The sequence below is a fragment of the Hyperolius riggenbachi genome, chromosome 6, assembly GCF_040937935.1.
Source record: "Hyperolius riggenbachi isolate aHypRig1 chromosome 6, aHypRig1.pri, whole genome shotgun sequence".
In the NCBI taxonomy this organism is placed as follows: Eukaryota; Metazoa; Chordata; class Amphibia; order Anura; family Hyperoliidae; genus Hyperolius; species Hyperolius riggenbachi.
In genome coordinates this window covers 226,741,347-226,762,884 of record NC_090651.1, presented here as the reverse complement: position 1 = coordinate 226,762,884, position 21,538 = coordinate 226,741,347, and the positions used below count along the sequence as shown (strand labels likewise).

The 21,538-nt window shown below is 43.3% G+C and overlaps 1 protein-coding gene across 1 annotated transcript in view; it reads left to right on the top strand.

The window, feature by feature from the left end:
• The window catches only part of C6H1orf174 (chromosome 6 C1orf174 homolog), a 49,672-nt gene that overhangs the window by 14,931 nt on the left and 13,203 nt on the right, over positions 1–21,538 (top strand). Inside the window, exon 2 of the mRNA XM_068240491.1 lies at positions 19,560–19,919. Coding sequence (XP_068096592.1) covers positions 19,560–19,919 — 360 coding nt within the window. The remainder of the gene's footprint in view (positions 1–19,559; positions 19,920–21,538) is intronic.

The following is a 21,538-nucleotide window of genomic DNA, read 5'->3' as shown; positions in this document are numbered from 1 at the left end:
ATTATTTGACCCCTCACTGATTTTGTAAGTTTGTCCAATGACAAAGAAATGAAAAGTCTCAGAACAGTATCATTTCAATGGTAGGTTTATTTTAACAGTGGCAGATAGCACATCAAAAGGAAAATCGAAAAAATAACCTTAAATAAAAGATAGCAACTGATTTGCATTTCATTGAGTGAAATAAGTTTTTGAACCCTCTAACAATAAAAGACTTAATACTTAGTGGAAAAACCCTTGTTTGCAAGCACAGAGGTCAAACGTTTCTTGTAATTGATGACCAAGTTTGCACACATTTTAGGAGAAATGTTGGTCCACTCCTCTTTTCAGATCATCTCTAAATCCCTAAGGTTTCGAGGCTGTCTGTGTGCAACTCTGAGCTTGAGCTCCCTCCATAGGTTTTCTATTGGATTAAGGTCCGGAGACTGACTAGGCCACTCCATGACCTTAATGTGCTTCTTCTTGAGCCACTCCTTTGTTGCCTTTGCTGTATGTTTTGGGTCATTGTCGTACTGGAACACCCATTCACGACCCATTTTCAGTTTCCTGGCAGAGGGAAGGAGGTTGTCGTTCAGGATTTCACGATACATGGCTCCGTCCATTTTCCGGTTAATGCGATTAAGTTGTCCTGTGCCCTTAGCAGAAAAACACCCCCAAAGCAAAATGTTTCCACCCCCATGCTTGACGGTGGGGACGGTGTTTTGGGGGTCATAGGCAGCATTTTTCTTCCTCCAAACACAGCGAGTTGAGTTAATGCCAAAGAGCTCTATTTTGGTCTCATCAGACCACAGCACCTTCTCCCAGTCACTCACAGAATCATTCAGGTGTTCATTGGCAAACTTCAGACAGGCCTGCACATGTGCCTTCTTGAGCAGGGGGACCTTGCGAGCCCTGCAGGATTTTAATCCATTGCGGTGTAATGTGTTTCCAATGGTTTTCTTGGTGACTGTGGTCCCTGCTAATTTGAGGTCATTCACTAACTCCTCCCGTGTAGTTCTAGGATGCTTTTTCACCTTTCTCAGAACCATTGACACCCCACGAGGTGAGATCTTGCGTGGAGCCCCAGAGCGAGGTCGATTGATGGTCATTTTGTGCTCCTTCCATTTTCGAACAATCGCACCAACAGTTGTCACCTTCTCTCCCAGCTTCTTGCTAATGGTTTTGTAGCCCATTCCAGCCTTGTGCAGGTCTACAATTTTGTCTCTGACATCCTTGGACAGCTCTTTGGTCTTTCCCATGTTGGAGAGTTTGGAGTCTGCTTGATTGATTCTGTGGACAGGTGTCTTTTATACAGGTGACTAGTTAAGACAGGTGTCCTTAATGAGGGTGACTAATTGAGTAGAAGTGTCTAACCACTCTGTGGGAGCCAGAACTCTTAATGGTTGGTAGGGGTTCAAAAACTTATTTCACTCAATGAAATGCAAATCAGTTGCTTTCTTTTATTTAAGGTTATTTTTTTGATTTTCCTTTTTGATGTGCTATCTGCCACTGCTAAAATAAACCTACCATTGAAATGATGCTGTTCTGAGACTTCATTTCTTTGTCATTGGACAAACTTACAAAATCAGTGAGGGGTCAAATAATTATTTCCTCCACTGTATATGGTGAAAAGTAAAGGGGATAATATTGCGCCCTGAGGTACACCGTATTTTAGTGGTACAGGGTTGGAGAGGAAGGGCCCTAAGGCTACCCTTTGTGTTCTGCCAGCCAGGAAGGAGTTGAACCACCGGAGAACAATGCCATCTATGCCACAGTTATCTTGTAGCCTGTTGAGCAAGATTTAATGATCGACTGTGTCAAAAGCCGCTGAGAGGTCGAGCAAAATCAGGATGGAACATTGACCCTTGTCTCTTGCAATGAGCAGATTATTGCAAATCTGGGTGAGGGCTGTTTCACAGCTGTGATATTTCCTGAAGCCAGAGTGAAGAGGGTCAAGGATGTTGTTTCTGGAGAGCCTGGCTTTAAGTTGGAGGTAGACAGCTTTTTCAATGACTTTTCCCAGAAAGGGAAGGGAGGTTTGAGACAGGTCTGTAGCTGTTTAGAGCATCTGGGTCTAAGGATGGTTTCTTGAGTAGTGGCCTGACAATTGCTTCTTTCAGAGTAGAAGGAAACCACCCTTCTTGTAAGGAACCGTTGACTATTTTGTGAAATGCTGGTGTAAATAGTTCAGGGCATTTCAACATGAACTTAGTGGTGCCAGGGTCCAGATCGCAGGTAGTCTGGCGAAGGTTTGAGAGGATATCCAAGATGTCTTTTTCAGTGATTACCTTTAAATCAGACCATGGTGGTAGGCCATTTGATTGGCCCAGTATCAAGGTACATACAATTTGCTTGAAATCTGCATAAAAGCTGGAGTGATTTGCATTTTATTGCCCATGTCTTGTGCTCATGTCATCAATCCTATATCGTAACGTATGCCCTCACAACATAATCATCAACAAACTGATGGCTGAAAATACTGTTGTTTAACTTAGTTGCCTAGAAACCTGTTTCTTTCAACATAAACCAATAAATCTGCAGATGCTGGTGCCTTGGCTGTATGTGGAATTATCAAAACAAAAATAGTTCTTTATCAGAATACACCCTCTACAGTCAAGTAAACACCCACCACCACTTGGCGCGTTTGACGTGCTACTTGCCTGGTGCCACATGGAAGATGGTAACCAGGTGTGTCACGCTGGGATTCACACTAGTAGGACAGGTGAGAAATTATATGGGAGGGGTTGACAGGGTGGCAGCCAGGCAGATGGCGGTGCTATGCCAATTTCTGATTGATTCTGTGCTGAAGTCTATTGGGATTTTGTCTACAGTGCATGGGCAGGCAACAGATCTTTCTCTGATCAGATTCGATCAGAGAGAGAGATCTGTCTCATGGTCTGTTTGCCCACACATTGTTAGATGTATTGGCACCTAGAAGTTTGAACAGACAAAAACATCTAACATAAATTGAAGTGAATTCGAATATTAATGACTTCCAATCAAGACTGAACAACAATGTTGTTTTTTGGTCAGTTGATTGTAGTTGAACGTAGTACATGGCCAGCGTTATAATATGTTGTAGAAATCTGACATGATTTGGAATAGTCTTTCTCCACGAGGGGGAATCTCAGTGTTTTTCCTTTTATTTTTTACAAAATCACTCAGTGGAAAAGACCCATACAAAGATGCTGGCAAGCCTGTCTCCACACATTTACAATATTCTGGCAGTTGCACTATGCCTGTTGCCATCCAGGGGGGGCCTTTAAAATTAAAGGAATTCATGAGAATTCCCCATGAGGAGATGGACTAGTCCAAAACTTGTCAGTTTTTTTTTTTCCTACCTACTTACTGTATCTCACAGTGGCAAAGGAAAAAAGTAACGTATAGTTTTTTACTTCGGGACAAATGCACAACTTATATAATCTAATGTAAATGCTTACATGTATATTTTACAATTTGTTGGCAATAGTCTTTTTAATAGAGATTTTTTATATCAAATTTATATGCACAAATAGTGAGCCCATGAATGTAAAATATTTCACATACTAGACACCATTGGCAACAGATACAAAATAAATGATTGAGATATTCAACCAGTAGGGAAACTGTGATTTGGCAACTAACACCTTTTATCCAAACATTCTTAATGAGTGTCATCATGCAATCTGATCTGCCAAATGGGGACTGGATCACAGAACAATTAACGGACGCACGGCCACCTGTACCTATTCGATCTTAGAACAGCAACTGCTCCACTTTTGTCAGCCTGTGACAATTGACAATGGCGTTATTGTTTCTTATTGAAATAAAATCTCTTCATTCAACTGCATCAATATTATGAAATCTCTTAAAGTGGCACTGTACTGAAACGTAATTAATAAACTTGCGTATTTTTTCACAATATTCCTTTATAAATTATTTATTTAGTGTTTGCCCATAAACTTTCCTTGCCCTTCCCTTGCCCTGATTTACATTCTTAAATGTACCACAGGTGGCGACATCTTTACTGCTTACAGGTGTATTACTGCGGAATATTTATATACTGAGATACAAAGTCAGTAGAAATAGTACATGGTACGATTGTGCTCCTATGTTGATTATAGTAACTTAATTACATTAGTGGAAATTAAATTGAAACGCAATCACGTTTCAGAGTGGAAAAGAACCCTTGCACTGTTGTTCCTCTAAATACTGGTCACGTTTTATAAGCATGTGTCACAGAGGGAGGTTTGGGCTGTTCACGTTGTATGATCTGGGTCCTCACCTGCTCCAAGCTATTTATTTGCTCTTAAAGCTCTCTAGTTCAACCTCCCATTTTTCAATGCATATGATAGCAAATTTGCGTTAAGTAGAAGAGCAAAGCGTCTTGATCCTCCAGAGGCTTCCTGTGTCTATCTGGAGACCACCACTGCTGCCCAGGACCTTCTTTACAGTGTACCCGAGGCGGAGCCGAAGCTCCGGTACAAAATGAGATAATTACCTCGAAGGAAGCCTTAGCATCCTATTAAGGCTTTCCTCAGTGATCTGGTGTCTCACCTCGCTGAGCGCGGCCCACTGGATGATTGGCAACAAGGTATTGTCTTTGATCAGCAATCTTGCCCGCACATGCGCAGTAAGCCCCGCTTTTGTACGAACAGCTTCGTGCCACTGCTCAGAACAGGAGCAGAGCGTGGCCCCGATGTGGAGGAGGGCTGCGCTGAATAAGAGGGGACATCAGACATTCACGAGGGAAACCTCAATAGAATCCCAAGGCTTCCCTCTGTTTAGGTAAATATCTTTCTGAACCAGAGATTCGGCTTGGATTCCCTTTAAGATTGGGACTGCACTCCCCCTCCTGCACAAGGGTGGCTGTACTACACATGTGTAAGTACGGCTGTGCCTCCGCAATAGCACGGAACTGGTGGCTGCGCTTATACATGGTGGGGAGGGCGGCCAAGAGGGGTGCCTGTACTACATGTGTCAGTATGGCTGGGCCTGTGCAATAGCACGGAACCAGTGGCTGCGCTTACCCACTATCTAATTTTTGGGGTTTTAATCCGCCTCAGGCACACTTTAATTCCGCCATCAAAACCAAGTATTTATTACTTAAAGAGAATCTGTATTGTTAAAATCGCACAAAAGTAAACATACCAGTGCGTTAGGGGACATCTCCTATTACCCTCTGACACAATTTCGCCGCTCCCCGCCGCATTAAAAGTGGTTAAAAACAGTTTTAAAAAGTTTGTTTATAAACAAACAAAATGGCCACCAAAACAGGAAGTAGGTTGATGTACAGTATGTCCACACATAGAAAATACATCCATACACAAGCAGGCTGTATACAGCCTTCCTTTTGAATCTCAAGTGATTATTTGTGTGTTTCTTTCCCCCTGTTCTCATGCACTGAAGTTTCAGGCTGCTTGTTTCTTCCTGCAAACAGCTTTGCCCTTGTCTGTACTTCTTCAGTATGTGAAAGCCCAGCCAGCTCAGAGGACGATTTATCCAGCTTGTAAAAGATAAGAGAGAAGAGAGAAGCTGCTCTAATCCTAAATAACACACAGGCAGTGTGCATACAGGGGCCTGGAAGGGGGAGTTCATAGCAGAACCACAACACTGAAGAACTTGGCAGCCTTCCAGACACAGGCTGACAAGCCTGACAGGGGAAAGATACATTGATTTATTACAGAGACAGTGATAGTATAAAGTGCTGCAGTAAGCCAGAACACATTAGAATAGCTTTTTGAACTTGTAGGATGATAAAAAACAGGATGCAATTTTTGTTACGGAGTCTCTTTAAGGGATCATCAGTAGATTGCAGACTTGGGTCCTGATTAAAATTACTTTTCTCTGAAGTTTTCTTACGGGAGATGTTTTCACACCTTATCAATAAAATAACGAGTAAGCAAAAAAGTTCTTGAAATAAACTCTCAGCTTAACTTAAAGGGGAACTTCAGCCTAAACAAACATACTGTCATCAAGTTACATTAGTTATGTTCATTAGAATAGATAGGTAATATAATCTCTTACCCACCCGGTTTTAAAAGAACAGGCAAATGTTTGTGATTCATGGGGGCTGCCATCTTTGTCATGGGGGCAGCCATCTTTTTGGTTGGAAGGAGGTGACAAGGAGCAGGAGACAGTTCCAATTATCCTGTGTCCTGATTACCCCTCCCAGCTGCACACGCTAGGCTTCAAATGTCAAATTAAAAATGTAAAAAAAAAAAAAAAAAAATTGCACCAAAACAGCAGAACGAGAACAAAATCAGAAATCCCATCATGCTTTGCACAGCATCAGGGGAAAAAAGCCCGGGCAGTTTTCTTCTGTGCAGCTAAAAATGAGGCTTGTATAAGAGAAACAAAGTTCTGATGCTGTGAAACTGTTAAAGAAACACAAAGCCTTTTCAGTGCTGCTGAGTCGATTTTTAGTCTGGAGGTTCACTTTAAAGTGTACCAAAGATGGGCAAAAAGATTTGATACTTACCCGGGGCTTCCAGCCCTATGGACACCGATGTGTTTCTCACTGACCTCCCGAGTGCCTCCTTTCTCCTTGCATTGGTCCTAGTAATCTGTCTCAGTCACGCCAGTCTCGGCTCTTATGCGCATGTGCGGCCCCTCAAAAGATGGCAAGGGACGTATCGCTGCTCATGGGGCTGGAGGAAGCCCTGGGTAAGTATCAAATATTTTTCTTATGCTGGGGATACACGGTACATTTCTGTACCGTGTATCGAGCAGCTGATGCTGGGAGCTGATATTCAGCAGGTCCGTTGACCCCGCTCGATCCCCGCCCTCTCGATCCCCGCTGGCGGACAATGGCGGGGAATCGAGCAGTTGATAAGGAGCGCCGGCGGGGGTGATCGGGGATCGATCCGCGGGGACGCGCCGGCACCGAGCCGCTGGCTTCATACCGGCGCATTATCACGCCGTGTATGCCCAGCATTAGCCCTTTTCCGGTACACTTGAATTTTGGCATCGGTTTCTTCCCTTTTTTTTTTTTTTTTTTTTTTTTTTTAATTATTTTTTTTTCAATTTTTCACTTCCTAGCTGCTGAAAATGTAACTTGAAGATCAAATGAAAACCTCTCATGGGAGAAAATTCAAGAGAGAATACTAAGTACTAAATCAGGACTGTGATTCACCTTCTGTTATGATTCTAAAAAGATCTCAGGACCAAGAGTTGCGGTGTCCTTTTTAAGCATCAGAAATGTTCAGACACCTTTCTTTTTTGTTACTGATTACCCAGCAAGCTCATGCTTACTCATGTTTTAATTTCTGTGTGTGCCTTTCTTTTTCCCCCCCAGTGAAAATATACACCTGTAGATAAGAGAGCAGAAGCTATATGCTGTCTAGCTTGTAAATGTGTCTAGGTAGTATCTGCCCTGATTTATACTGTCCACAGTTTGTAAGAGAATTCTTCGTGGTGTGGCAGTTTTGGACTGTTAATCTGGGGGCATGATTTACCAGTCTTATCCATCTGTGGAAATCAGAACAATTCCTGGAAATTGTTCCATTCAGTTGACAGAAGAGACACAATGCGCCGCCTGGCGCAGAAATCACCCAGAGGAACAGAACTCCTCTGACAGTGAAGTGGAGGCCTGCCAATCTCGCAAGACTGCAAGGAGAGATGGCAAGGTGAGGACTGCTGTGTTTCATAGGGCTTGGGAAGTATGTATGTGTCGTGTTACACATGTCTTCCTCTTTTAAATTTAAAGCAAACCTGTTGCTTTGATGACCGGTTATGTTGGAAATCATTAAGAAACTGTCTATATGTACGTTTGCAGGGCCATGCCATAGCAATATTTTTTTTAATTTTTTCATTTTTAATATTCCACATACTTCTGCATTGAGGGAAATTGGTAGTGTGGGTGCTTTCATCTTGAAATGCCATGTAGTAGAAGCAACCACACAACAGGAAATTGCTAATATACGGTAGTGTAAGCTAGTCTGACATCTTGCTGAAGTATTGGCCAGGGCTGAATGAGTGTGTGACATCTACAGTTGTGTTTTCTTCAGAGAATTAGTGAAGACATAAAATTGTTTATTTACTCTCTGCCCTTTCCATTAAAAATGTCATGGGCACCTGATCGATTGGCACAGACACGCTGAACACAAACGCTGGGTGCAACTGGAGTCTGACATGATGGGATCCAATCTATTGGCCCTCCCTTGGTCCACACCTAAAGCCTCTACAGGCTTTATATCCATACAATCTACACTTCTAGCATTTTCTAAAACTCGTAATAGGCCAGATATCTCTCCGTGGCCGACTCCACTTGTCCCTCTTTTAAATAACCCTCTGTTCCCCCCAGGTTGCAACCATAGAGGATATCAACACTGGAGAGCAGGTCCTCCTCTGCGGGCCCAAGATCTTATAGCACACTCAAATTGGACACCTTTGACTAACCTATGTTTAGTGAGGAAAACCCCACTTCTAGACCTGTGGAGCCTCTTGCAATTCCAACATTTTCTACAATCTCTAGGCACAAGGGCTCAGCTGTCTCGTGAACTCACACCTTTTGAATCAATTTGCCTGGGAAAGAGCGGAGCGGAAAGGTCTCTCTCACAAATCTACCAATTACTGGGTTCTGATGAATCCTGGGCCCTACAATTAAAGAACAAATGGGAGGTTGACCTGGGCTACACGTTTTCTGACGCACAATGGCAAAAGATATTATTGCTAAACCAGAAATCCTCTATTTCCGCAAAAATCCAGGAGTCAAACTACAAAATATTGAGTAGATGGTACATGAATCCAGTAAAGCTTCAGGCGAGATTTCCGACAGCAGATCCATTGTGCTGGAGATGTGGTCTGGAACATGGCACGCTCCTACATATCTTTTGGAAATGCCCACTCATAACCCCTTTTTAGGAAGCTGTACAAAAATACATCAAAATACTCACAGATGGAGAACCAAACCAAGACCCTGCCTATTATCTCCTACATCACACTCCAAACTCTTTGAAAAAATGTAAAAGGTCCCTCACTAAACACCTTATTCTAACTGCACGTATACTCATCGCCAGGCACTGGAAAACCACCCTCTCACCCACAATCCCAGAATGGCTCAATGAGATTCAGCTAATTAGTCAAATGGAAAGTATGAAACACGCTATACATGGCAGAGAAGAGGCCCACAATAAGACCTGGGTGCACTGGCACATATTTACAGAAACCCAAGATTATAGGGACGCAATGCTACTTACCTGAGTTTTTTTAACCCCTGGATGTTCACTCTTACTGCAGCCTCGATGGTCGCATAGTCTGATCAGTAGGATGGAGGCGTGGTTCTGGCAGGGTGCCACAAACCCCTCTCTTTCTTTCCTTCCTTCTCTATACCCCTTGACTTTCTCTTTTCTTCTCACCCCTTCTCCAGATGTCTCTTCTTAAATCTTGATCTACAGGTACCAGGATCCTCTGATGATAATCTTGATACTGTATTAACTAATAGTTCCAGGTACTGGAGTGACACGGAGGACCCCCCTCTGAAATACACACAACTCCCTCTCCATAATAATACTTAACATTTTTATATGGTCCCTAGCAGAATGATCCCTCCGGGCTCTAGGGACCACAGCCTCCATATTTTCCCTTCCTTTCATTGTGCTCAGAATTCTGAGAGTGTAGTAAATTTGCCCTATCTGAAATTTTTCTCATAATGTTGGGGGGGGTCCCCTCCCTATAACACTCCACACCATGAGCAGCAGAAACGCTCAGCAAAACCTAAACTGAGCGGTTTTGCTAGCGTTTTGCGGTTCAGCACACTGTAACAAAATTAAAAATAATTCACAGGACCAATCAGGATACAGACGCAAAACGCTACGCACCCGCTGGGCAAAAAAATACAATGTTGCAAAACACGACCAAAAACGCGCATGAATCCGCTTGCAAACCTCTGACAAAACGCTAGCAGTTGCGTTTTGCGTTTGCTGATTTCAGTGGGTTCCAGGCCTAATGGTGGTTTTCATCCAGAAGTTGGGACAACCGATGTAATCCCCCATATGATGTAATTGCTGGAGTTTTTTGTGGAATTTAGTGTTATAGGGAGGGGAGTGTTATAGGGTCCCCTCCCTATAACACTCCACACCATGAGCAGCAGAAACGCTCAGCAAAACCTAAACTGAGCGGTTTTGCTAGCGTTTTGCGGTTCAGCACACGGTAACGAAATTAAAAATAATTTGCAGGACCAATCAGGATACAGACGCAAAACGCTACGCACCCGCTGGGCAAAAAAATACAATGTTGCAAAACACGACCAAAAACGCGCATGAATCCGCTTGCAAACCTCTCAGACAAAACGCTAGCGGTTGCGTTTTGCGTTTGCTGATTTCAGTGGGTTCCAGGCCTAATGGTGGTTTTCATCCAGAAGTTGGGACAACCGATGTAATCCCCCATATGATGTAATTGCTGGAGTTTTTTGTGGAATTTAGTATGAATGTGGGGGGGGGGGGGGGGTTCTTTTTTGCTGGGTACGGGCTGAACAGAGAAGAAAACACATTTATCTGCTATAATCCACCAAATTTTAAACTCAGGGCAAAACCATGTAAATCATTTGTGTTACCAGTTTGACGAAATTGTGAATTCAGAACAGCTGATGTAAATCTTCCAGGGATATTTAGACCAATAAAGAATAGATAATTGACAGCCATAGCAGCTGTTGTAGAAAGGATGCTCCAGACTCCTCTCAGTGCCGTCAATATTTTAAGAACCGTTACAAACCCAATGATCTGCAGGGAATTGGGCTTTAGTGCTTGTTAGAGATCAGGAAAAATGGATGATGAAGGGGTATCTACACTGGGGACAGATTATTGAGATGGCTACAGTTTGCACAAATGATGGATATGGCCACACTTTGCTCAGATCATGGGGAGATGGCTACATTTGACACCAATGATTCAGAAAGATTGATGTACTGGGAACAGATGTTGGGTGGAGATGGCTAAATTGGACGTAGGTGATGGAGAGGGATAGTTACACTGGGCACAGATCATGGAGGTAGATGGGTACAATAAGCATGGATCATGGAGAGCGTTTGCTAAACTGGGCACAGGCAATGGAAAGCGCAAGCTACACTTATCACAGAGGGAAACTAATTGCTATAATGGAGAAAGATGCCTTTGCTGGGCACAGATAGGAAAAGGTACCTACACTGCATTACATTACATGCAATGTATTACACTTTACTCATTGTGCATAAGACTTTCCCATAGTTTAATGATTATACCCCTTAGTGAGAGATGGCTATTCTTGGTACAGATAATGGGTAAAGACTGCTACACTGGGAAAGTTGATTGGGAGAGATTGCCAAACTAGGTGCAGACCGTGCAGAGAGATGGCAACACCAGGCATAGGTGATGGGGAGAGATGGCTACAAAGGAGAAAAAAATGCAGCATTCTCCTTAGAAATGTATTTTGGCTTCATGGGGTGAAGCTATAATAGGGTGGTCTAAAACTAGGTATGGATTCATTCAACAAGTATAGTTTGCAAATGCTGTAGTACCCCATTTTTATGGCAAATCGTTCTTGTCCTCCCCATACTTTGATGCAGTTTTCTAGTGCTTTCCCATTTTCAGTGACCTGTATTGTAGCTTGATCACAGCAAACTCGAGATCTCTCCCAGATTTCAATGTGTTGAAGTGAGTAAAAACACCTAGACTCCCAGAATGCTCTGATACAGAAGGCTGTGTGACGACACACAGCCTAGGCTGAGCATCACTGGGAGGGCGGGTTTACATACCAATATATAGATATAGGAAGCGTTTCTGATGCTGTAACCAGGATAATTAACATAAAAGTTGACATCCTATATAGTGTATTAAATTGTACTAAAATTAATTAGGGTGCCTCTTTAAAGCGGATTGAATCCCAGCATTTCTTCTGTTCTAAAAGATTTACAGCATATTATACACCACAATTTTTTTTTTTTTTTACTAGAAGAGCATTCAAAGGGTTTAACACAGGACTTACAAGCTCCCTGCAGGGAAAGCTGGCTGCATCTGGTATCTTGTGTTTACATTCCTCACTTGATACAGTTAAAAACAGTTCTCTGACACTGCAGACTCTCCTGAACACAGACACTCAGAAAGCATTTCTGGTTACGTTTCAAGATGAATAAACGAGTTATGAATAAAATGCAAAGTCCGCTTTCAGAGCAAAAAGTGTACTTTATACATATAGAGACAGATAGCGTGCATCTTCCGTCTTAAGCATGTAGATTTATTGTCAGTGTTGTACATCAAAATTGAATTCTGTGCATTGCATATTCCATAACTGCATACAAAGTTTGCCAAGTATTGCGCATATATAGTACCTTGCGGTTCCTTGTGAGGGCCTGTCAGCGTGGGAGGTGGGAGTGAGGGACTGATGTGGGCCTAGCGACGGCCGTTTCGCGTCCTCCTGGACGCTTGGTCACGCCGTGTTCCACTGCAGAAAAGTGTACTTTGGAAACTCGTCATTTCTAAATGAATAATACTTATGCACAAAAGCAAATATGATAACCGTATGGCATATAAAAAGTAGGAAAACGTGTTTTTACGCAATATTATGTCAGGGTTTTATACCACTTTAAGTCCATTGTATAGGGCAAAATAATTTATCAGTTTTTTTTTTTTATGCATACCAATGAAGTTAATTTATATGGAACTGTATGTAGTCAACTTCAAATTTGCATGACAAAGTGACTTGCCTTAGATGTGTGGCAAACGTGGATTCGTAATAATGGAAATTGCACACATTCTATTGTATGAAAGGGTCCTTAAAAGCAGGGCGTCTGAGTTGGAGTCGGGACAATTTTGGGCACCCGGAGTTGGAGTCGGAGTCGTTTATTTCATAAAATGAGGAGTCTGAGTCGGATGATTTTTGTACAAAATCCACAGCCCTGTTAAGTATTAGACTAAGGAGTCGGAGTCTGGGCCATTTTGGGTACCTGGAGTTGGAGTCGTGGTTTCATAAACTGAGGAATTGGAGTCAGAAGATTTTTGTACCGACTCCACAGCCCTGCTTAAAAGGCTGGGTGTTGTATAGAGTGAACAGTCATATAAGCTTTCTACTTAATTTATTTTGCATTCACTAAGAGAGAAGAAAAAATAATTAAAGGGAACCTAAACTGAGAGGGATATGGATGTTTCCTTTTAAACAATACCAGTAGCCTGGCAGTCCTGCTGACCTCTTTAGCCGCAGTAGTGGCTGAATAACACACCTGAAACAAGCTTGCAGCTAATTCAGTCTGACTTCAGTCAGAGCACCTGATCTGCATGCTTGTTGAGGGGCTGTGGCTAAAAGTATTAGAGACACAGGATCTGCAGGAAAGTCAGGCAATTTTTAAAAGAAAAAATCCATATCCTTCTCAGTTTAGGTTCCCTTTAAGCCAACTCCGTACATGCATGGCAAGGATTTTAGCAAGCTGTGATAGACATACCGGTTTCTGCTCTGGAGCTAATGGTGGTGCACACCGCATTGTAGAAATACATCAACCCTGGCTCCCTCAAGCCGCATACACACGTAGAAGGACTGTTGGTAGCGAGGGATCAACACTCAATCCGCCAGTCAACAGCACAGGGCTGACACTGTACAGACACCTCACTAATCTCTAGGCTAGCTACTTGCTCTCTCCTTTTTGATTTGCACCACCCATCCACTGGAAGACACAAACTGTCTCCGCCACTACTGCCGCCTTCAAGCCTAGATAGCACTTGCATGCGTGGAAAGAAGAGTGAATTGCATGTTTATGGGAGCACTTGTGCAGTGCTACATGCTTATCTCCTTGACTGCTGTGATTGGGTTCAGGACAGAGTCTTCCTGTTTGCAGCTTTACTGGATATATCATTCCTAGCCAGTACAGTAATGCCTTTTGAGTGGCCTTCGTTTCTACAAGCTTAACCACTTGCCGACCGCCCACAGCACATGGGCGGCGGCAAAGTGGATCCCCTAAGGACCGCAATACGCCTTAAGGCGGTGCGTCCTTTTGCTACGCCGGGGGAGCGATCGCGTCATTGATGACGCGCGCTTCCCCCGGCAACTGGCTCCGCCCACCCACCGTAACATCCCGCCGGCCATACGGAAGCACCGACGGGATGTTAACCCCGCGATCGCCGCTGCAAAGTGTATAATACACTTTGTAATGTATACAAAGTGTATTATACAGGCTGCCTCCTGCCCTGGTGGTCCCAGTGTCCGAGGGACCACCAGGGCAGGCTGCAGCCACCCTAGTCTGCACCCAAACACACTGATCTGCCCCCCCCCCGCCCACTGATCGCCCACAGCACCCCTCAGACCCCCCCTGCCCACCCCCCAGACCCCTGTTTGCACCCAATCACCCCCCTAATAACCCATCAATCACTCCCTGTCACTATCTGTCGACGCTAATTTTTTTTTTTATCCCCCCCCCCCCCTGCCCCCTGCCCCCTCCTGATCACCCCCCCCACCCCTCAGATTCTCCCCAGGACCCCCCCCCAGACCCCCCCTCCCTGTGTACTGTATGCATCTATCCCCCTGATAACCTGTCAATCACCCATCAATCATCCATCAATCACCCATCAATCACCCCCTGTCACTGCCACCCAACAATCAGCCCCTAACCTGCCCCTTGCGGGCAATCTGATCACCCACCCACACCAATAGATCGCCCGCAGATCCGACATCAGATCACCTCCCAAATCCATTGTTTACATCTATTCTCTCCTCTAAACACCCACTAATTACCCATCAATCACCCCCTATCACCACCTGTCACTTTTACCTATCAGATCAGACCCTAATCTGCCCCTTGCGGGCACCCAATCACCCGCCAACACGCTCAGATTGCCCTCTGACCCCCCCTTATCAATTCGCCAGTGCATTAATTACATCTGTTCTTCCCTGTAATAACCCACTGATCACCTGTCAATCACCTGCCAATCACCTATCACCCATCAATCACCCCCTGTCACTGCCACCCATCAATCAGCCCCTAACCTGCCCCTTGCGGGCAATCTGATCACCCACCCACACCAATAGATCGCCCGCAGATCCGACATCAGATCACCTCCCAAATCCATTGTTTACATCTATTCTCTCCTCTAAACACCCACTAATTACCCATCAATCACCCCCTATCACCACCTGTCACTTTTACCTATCAGATCAGACCCTAATCTGCCCCTTGCGGGCACCCAATCACCCGCCCACACGCTCAGATTGCCCTCTGACCCCCCCCTTATCAATTCACCAGTGCATTAATTACATCTGTTCTTCCCTGTAATAACCCACTGATCACCTGTCAATCACCTGCCAATCATCAATCACCCCCTGTCACCCCCTGTCACTGCCACCCATCAATCAGCCCCTGTCACTGCCACCCATCAATCACCCCCTGTCACTGCCACCCATCAATCAGTCCCTAACCTGCCCCTTGCGGGCAATCTGATCACCCACCCACACCATCCGATCGCCTGCAGACCCGCAGTCAGAGCACCTCCCAAGTGCATTGCATCTGTTCTCTCCTCTAAACACCCACTAATTACCCATCAATCACCCCCTGTCACTGCTACCCATCAGATTAGACCCCCATCTGCCCCTAGGGCACCCAATCACCCGCCTACACCCTCAGACCCCAGCCCTGATCACCTCGCCATTGCATTACTTGCATCTATTCCCCCCACTAATCACACCTTGAGACACCCATCAATCACCTCCTGTCACCCCCTAGCACACCTACCCATCAGATCAGGCCCTAATTTGCCCCGTGTGGGCTCCTGATCACTCGGCCAAACCCTCAGATCCCCCTCAGACCCCCTTCCGATCACCTCCCCAGTGCATTGAGTGCATCTATTTTCCCCTCTAATCACCCCCTGAGACACCCATCAATCACCTCCTGTCACCCCCCTAGCACTCCTATCCATCAGATCAGGCCCAATACAACCGGTCATCTAAAAGGCCACCCTGCTTATGACCGGTTCCACAAAATTCGGCCCCTCATAGACCACCTGTCATCAAAATTTGCAGATGCTTATACCCCTGAACAGTCATTTTGAGACATTTGGTTTCCAGACTACTCACGGTTTTGGGCCCGTAAAATGCCAGGGCGGTATAGGAACCCTACAAGTGACCCCATTTTAGAAAGACACCCCAAGGTATTCTGTTAGGTGTATGACGAGTTCATAGAAGATTTTATTTTTTGTCAAAAGTTAGCGGAAATTGATTTTTATTGGGTTTTTTTCACAAAGTGTCATTTTTCACTAACTTGTGACTAAAAATAAAATCTTCTATGACCTCGTCATACACCTAACGGAATACCTTGGGGTGTCTTCTTTCTAAAATGGGGTCACTTGTGGGGTTCCTATACTGCCCTGGCATTTTAGGGGCCCTAAACCGTGAGGAGTAGTCTAGAAAACAAATGCCTCAAAATGACCTGTGAATAGGACGTTGGGCCCCTTAGCGCACCTAGGCTGCAAAAAAAGTGTCACACATGTGGTATCGCCGTACTCAGGAGAAGTAGTATAATGTGTTTTGGGTGTATTTTTACACATACCCATGCTGGGTGGGAGAAATCTCTCTGTAAATGGACAATTGTGTGTAAAAAAAAATCAAACAATTGTCATGTACAGAGATATTTCTACCACCCAGCATGGGTATGTGTAAAAATACACCCCAAAACACATTATACTACTTCTCCTGAGTACGGCGGTACCACATGTGTGGCACTTTTTTACACCCTAAGTGCGCTAAGGGGCCCAAAGTCCAATGAGTACCTTTAGGATTTCACAGGTCATTTTGCGACATTTGGTTTCAAGACTACTCCTCACGGTTTAGGGCCCCTAAAATGCCAGGGCAGTATAGGAACCCCACAAATGACCCCATTCTAGAAAGGAGACACCCAAAGTTATTCCGTTAGGAGTATGGTGAGTTCATAGAAGATTTTTTTTTTTTGTCACAAGTTAGCGGAATATGACACTTTGTGAAGAAAAACAATTCAAATCAATTTCCGCTAACTTGTGGCAAAAAATAAAATCTTCTATGAACTCACCGTACTCCGAACGGAATACCTTGGGGTGTCTACTTTGTAAAATGGGGTCATTAGTGGGGTTCCTATACTGCCCTGGCATTTTAGGGGCCCTAAACCGTGAGTAGTCTTGAAACAGAAATGACCTGTAAAATCCTAAAGGTACTCATTGGACTTTGGGCCCTTTAGCGCAGTTAGGGTGCAAAAAAGTGCCACACATGTGGTATTGCCGTACTCGGGAGAAGTAGTATAATGTGTTTTGGGGTGTATTTTTACACATACCCATGCTGGGTGGGAGAAATACCTCTGTAAATGACAATCTTTTGATTTTTTTACACACAATTGTCCATTTACAGAGTTATTTCTCCCACCCAGCATGGGTATGTGTAAAAATACACCCCAAAACACATTGTACTACTTCTCCCGAAGACGGCGATACCACATGTGTGGCACTTTTTTGCACCCTAACTGCGCTAAAGGGCCCAAAGTCCAATGAGTACCTTTAGGATTTCACAGGTCATTTTGCGGAATTTGATTTCCAGACTACTCCTCATGGTTTAGGGCCCCTAAAATGCCAGGGCAGTATAGGAACCCCACAAATGACCCCATTTTAGAAAGAAGACACCCAAAGGTATTCCGTTAGGAGTATGGTGAGTTCATAGAAGTTTTTATTTTTTTGTCACAAGTTAGCGGAAATTGATTTTAATTGTTTTTTTTCACAAAGTGTCATGTTCCGCTAACTTGTGACAAAAATAAAATCTTCTATGAACTCACCATACTCCTAACGGAATACCTTGGGGTGTCTTCTGTCTAAAATGGGGTCATTTGTGGGGTTCCTATACTGCCCTGGCATTTTAGGGGCCCTAAACCATGAGGAGTAGTCTTGAAACCAAATGTTGCAAAATGACCTGTGAAATCCTAAAGGTACTCATTGGACTTTGGGCCCTTTAGCGCAGTTAGGGTGCAAAAAAGTGCCACACATGTGGTATCGCCGTACTCAGGAGAAGTAGTATAATGTGTTTTGTGGTGTATTTTTACACATACCCATGCTGGGTGGGAGAAATAACTCTGTAAATGGACAATTGTGTGTAAAAAAAAAAAAATGAAAACATTGTCATTTACAGAGATATTTCTCCCACCCAGCATGGGTATGTGTAAAAATACACCCCAAAACACATTAGTACTTCTACTGAGTATGGCAATACCACATGTGTGGCACTTTTTTGCAGCCTAACTGCGCTAAGGGGTCCAATGAGCACCTTTAGGCTTTACAGGGGTGCTTACAATTTAGCACCCCCCAAAATGTCAGGACAGTAAACACACCCCACAAATGACCCCATTTTGGAAAGTAGACCCTTCAAGGTATTCAGAGAGGGGCATGGTGAGTCCGTGGCAGATTTCATTTTTTTTGTCGCAAGTTAGCAGAAATGGAAACTTTTTTTTTTTTTTTTTTTTTTTTTTTTTTTTGTCACCAAGTGTCATTTTCCGCTTACTTGTGACAAAAAATAATATCTTCTATGAACTCACTATGCCTCTCAGTTAATACTTTGGGATGTCTTCTTTCCAAAATGGGGTCATTTGGGGGGTATTTATACTATCCTGGAATTCTAGCCCCTCATGAAACATGACAGGGGGTCAGAAAAGTCATAGATGCTTGAAAATGGGAAAATTCACTTTTTGCACCATAGTTTGTAAACGCTATAACTTTTACCCAAACCAATAAATATACACTGAATGGGTTTTTTTTTTTATCAAAAACATGTTTGTCCACATTTTTCGCGCTGCATGTATACAGAAATTTTACTTTATTTGAAAAATGTCAGCACAGAAAGTTAAAAAAAAAATCATTTTTTTGCCAAAATTCATGTCTTTTTTGATGAATATAATAAAAAGTAAAAATTGCAGGAGCAATCAAATAGCACCAAAAGAAAGCTTTATTAGTGACAAGAAAAGGAGCCAAAATTCATTTAGGTGGTAGGTTGTATGAGCGAGCAATAAACCGTGAAAGCTGCAGTGGTCTGAATGGAAAAAAAGTGCCTGGTCCTTAAGGGGTAGAAAGACTGTGGTCCTCAAGTGGTTAACATATTGATCCGTGCTCTCTTGCTCTCTGTGTGTGTCTCTCGACAGCGACATGCGAATTATGTCCGCGGGGTGAGTAAGGAGAACAATGTGACCAGGCGACTTGATCCCGCTCGGCAGATTGCTGGCTGACGTGTCAAGGGGGCTGCTGTACACTCGCTAGATTCTCAGCAGATGTGGTTGTTGTGGCCTCTTTGGCCAAGTTTCATAGCGTGTATGGGGCATCACAGATGTCTACAATAGTATGTAATGAGTCATTTCGGTGTATCACCTCCCTTGCAGTCATACCAGTAATGCAAAAAATATATATCTAGGGCAGTCTGTACACTGTACGGTGTACTACTGGCCTGGCTTACTCCAAGGTTAACTTTTTTATGTTATTTTACCAGTATTAGGAAATTGTAGCAGCTGCAGACTGAAATTAAAAGGTAATAATTTTAATAATGTTCAATTACAAAAAGGGGTTGAGTATAATGGATTTGTTTGCTTGTTTGTTTTTTTAAATGCAAATGAAGTTATCCAATAAAATGTGCATTATTCCATTCGCTTTTAGGTGGACACCGATGATGGCCTTTCCAATGAGGCTACAAGTGACCAGAACAGTGGGCTAGCTAAAAGCAAAACTCCTGGATCAAAGAATCGCTCTAAAGCTGGCCCTGCTCGGCCAAAACAGCGGGGCAGGAAGTGCCCAAAGGTGAAAGTCAACACCCGTCTAACCACCCGTCCAACCACCCGTCTAGTCTCCAATGGGAATGATTTTACTGCTCAGCAACGGTTATCAGATGACAGCAGAGACAGTATGACATTTTCAGAAAAGAGAACAGTCTGTGCAGACAACAGCCCATTCATTGATGAAGACAGTAACCAGCCAATGCCACTGGGAAGGTTCTTTGAAAATGCCGACCTTATGCAGGTGAGAGTGATCGACACAGGACAAATATATATTTTCTAAAAGGAAAATTAAGTAGCTTCAAAGTGGACTCATTTTTTGTTCTAGAATGGTGTGGATGACTGGATCCACCATTCTAGAGCAAAGTGTCCAGTTAAAACGAGGGCTGTGGAGTCTGAGAAATTTAGGGTACTTGGAGTCAGTCAGTTGTTTCAGAAACTGAGGAGTTGGATGATTTTTGTGCCGACATCACAGTCCTGGTTAAAACTACATTATTTTTCTTTTGGTTATATGATGACCTGGAAAAATGAGAGCCCTCACAGAAATAACTAGAATCTTCAAGCACAACTCTGTGATTGAAAGTTCTCCAGCACAGCCTAAAACCAATTTAATAAAGCCAGGTTATGTTATAAAATTAGACCTTTACTTGGAGTTTGAGATGAAAATGGTGGTCATATGATGTTTCTAATAACCTTGTGGGTGGGGCTTCAGATATGTACGATTTCATGTCTTTGGTTTAAATTTCCATCTACTGTTCTTTTTTTAGCTATTCTCCAAGTTTAATTTTTATTATACAGATTACTAGATCTGTTGTAATTTCAGATCTATTGACATTTTCCATAACGGGCAAACCCTGCCCACATGTAGACTTTATATAGCATATTGTTTTGTAAGCTCACCCAGGCAAAAAATGGTGAAACTAATGAACATTACTGTATGAGTCTCAGACAAGGCTGAATAGCAAGAACAAGAGGTACCAGAGAGCACTGCATGTGTCCTAAAGATACAAAAGGGCAGTTGTGCGTGTAGAGTATTTTGACTAGTAAACGAACAAACAAGAAAAAAAATCTCACAACGCACCAACTTTGCCAAATATATTCATATAATTTTATTTTTATCTATCAATCGCAATGAGCATAAAACCACATAGTACAACACTAAGAAAGAACACAGGAAAGGAAAACAAACCAGTAATAAAATCACCCTATAATAAAGCTAGGGTGGCTGCGGAATTAGGTCCAATATAATAAGCTGGCGAATTACAAAGCAAGTAACAATATCCAAGATAAGTGATCTATGCTCCAAAATATTTGGGTAAAACAATAAGTAATAATTCACCAGGAGGGGGCCAAAACACCCAATCATAAAAATAGCTATACAAGCATAAAGGACTTATAAATATCATCACATAGGAAAGTGTACAAAACAATATGTCCTATAAATATCTGGGAGTATCAAGAGATAGATAGATTTTCTTTTTCACAAAAAAAACAATGGTCAGATATAAGGTGCAATAACAATCACATGTACCAAGAAACAAAATACAATGGTGCATAAAGTGCTCTGAATTAAAAAATGCAGGTTAAGAGAAAACGTAACCGTTAAAGTGCTGGAATGAACAGTCCTAAAGGTCCATATAGCGCTCAATGAATAGCGCTATAGTGTGAGCAATGTAGGAGCATATGGCCGCCGCCCGATTACCTGCTGGAAAGCCCCACGCCAGTGCTGAAAAGTTCGCCGCAGCCACCCTGAAAGAAGAGGGTCTGGCACGTGTGTCGCCGGCAGCCCGCCCGCTTCCTCAGAGACCACACTTTCCTGTGTTCTTTCTTAGTGTTGTACTATGTGGTTTTATGCTCACTGTG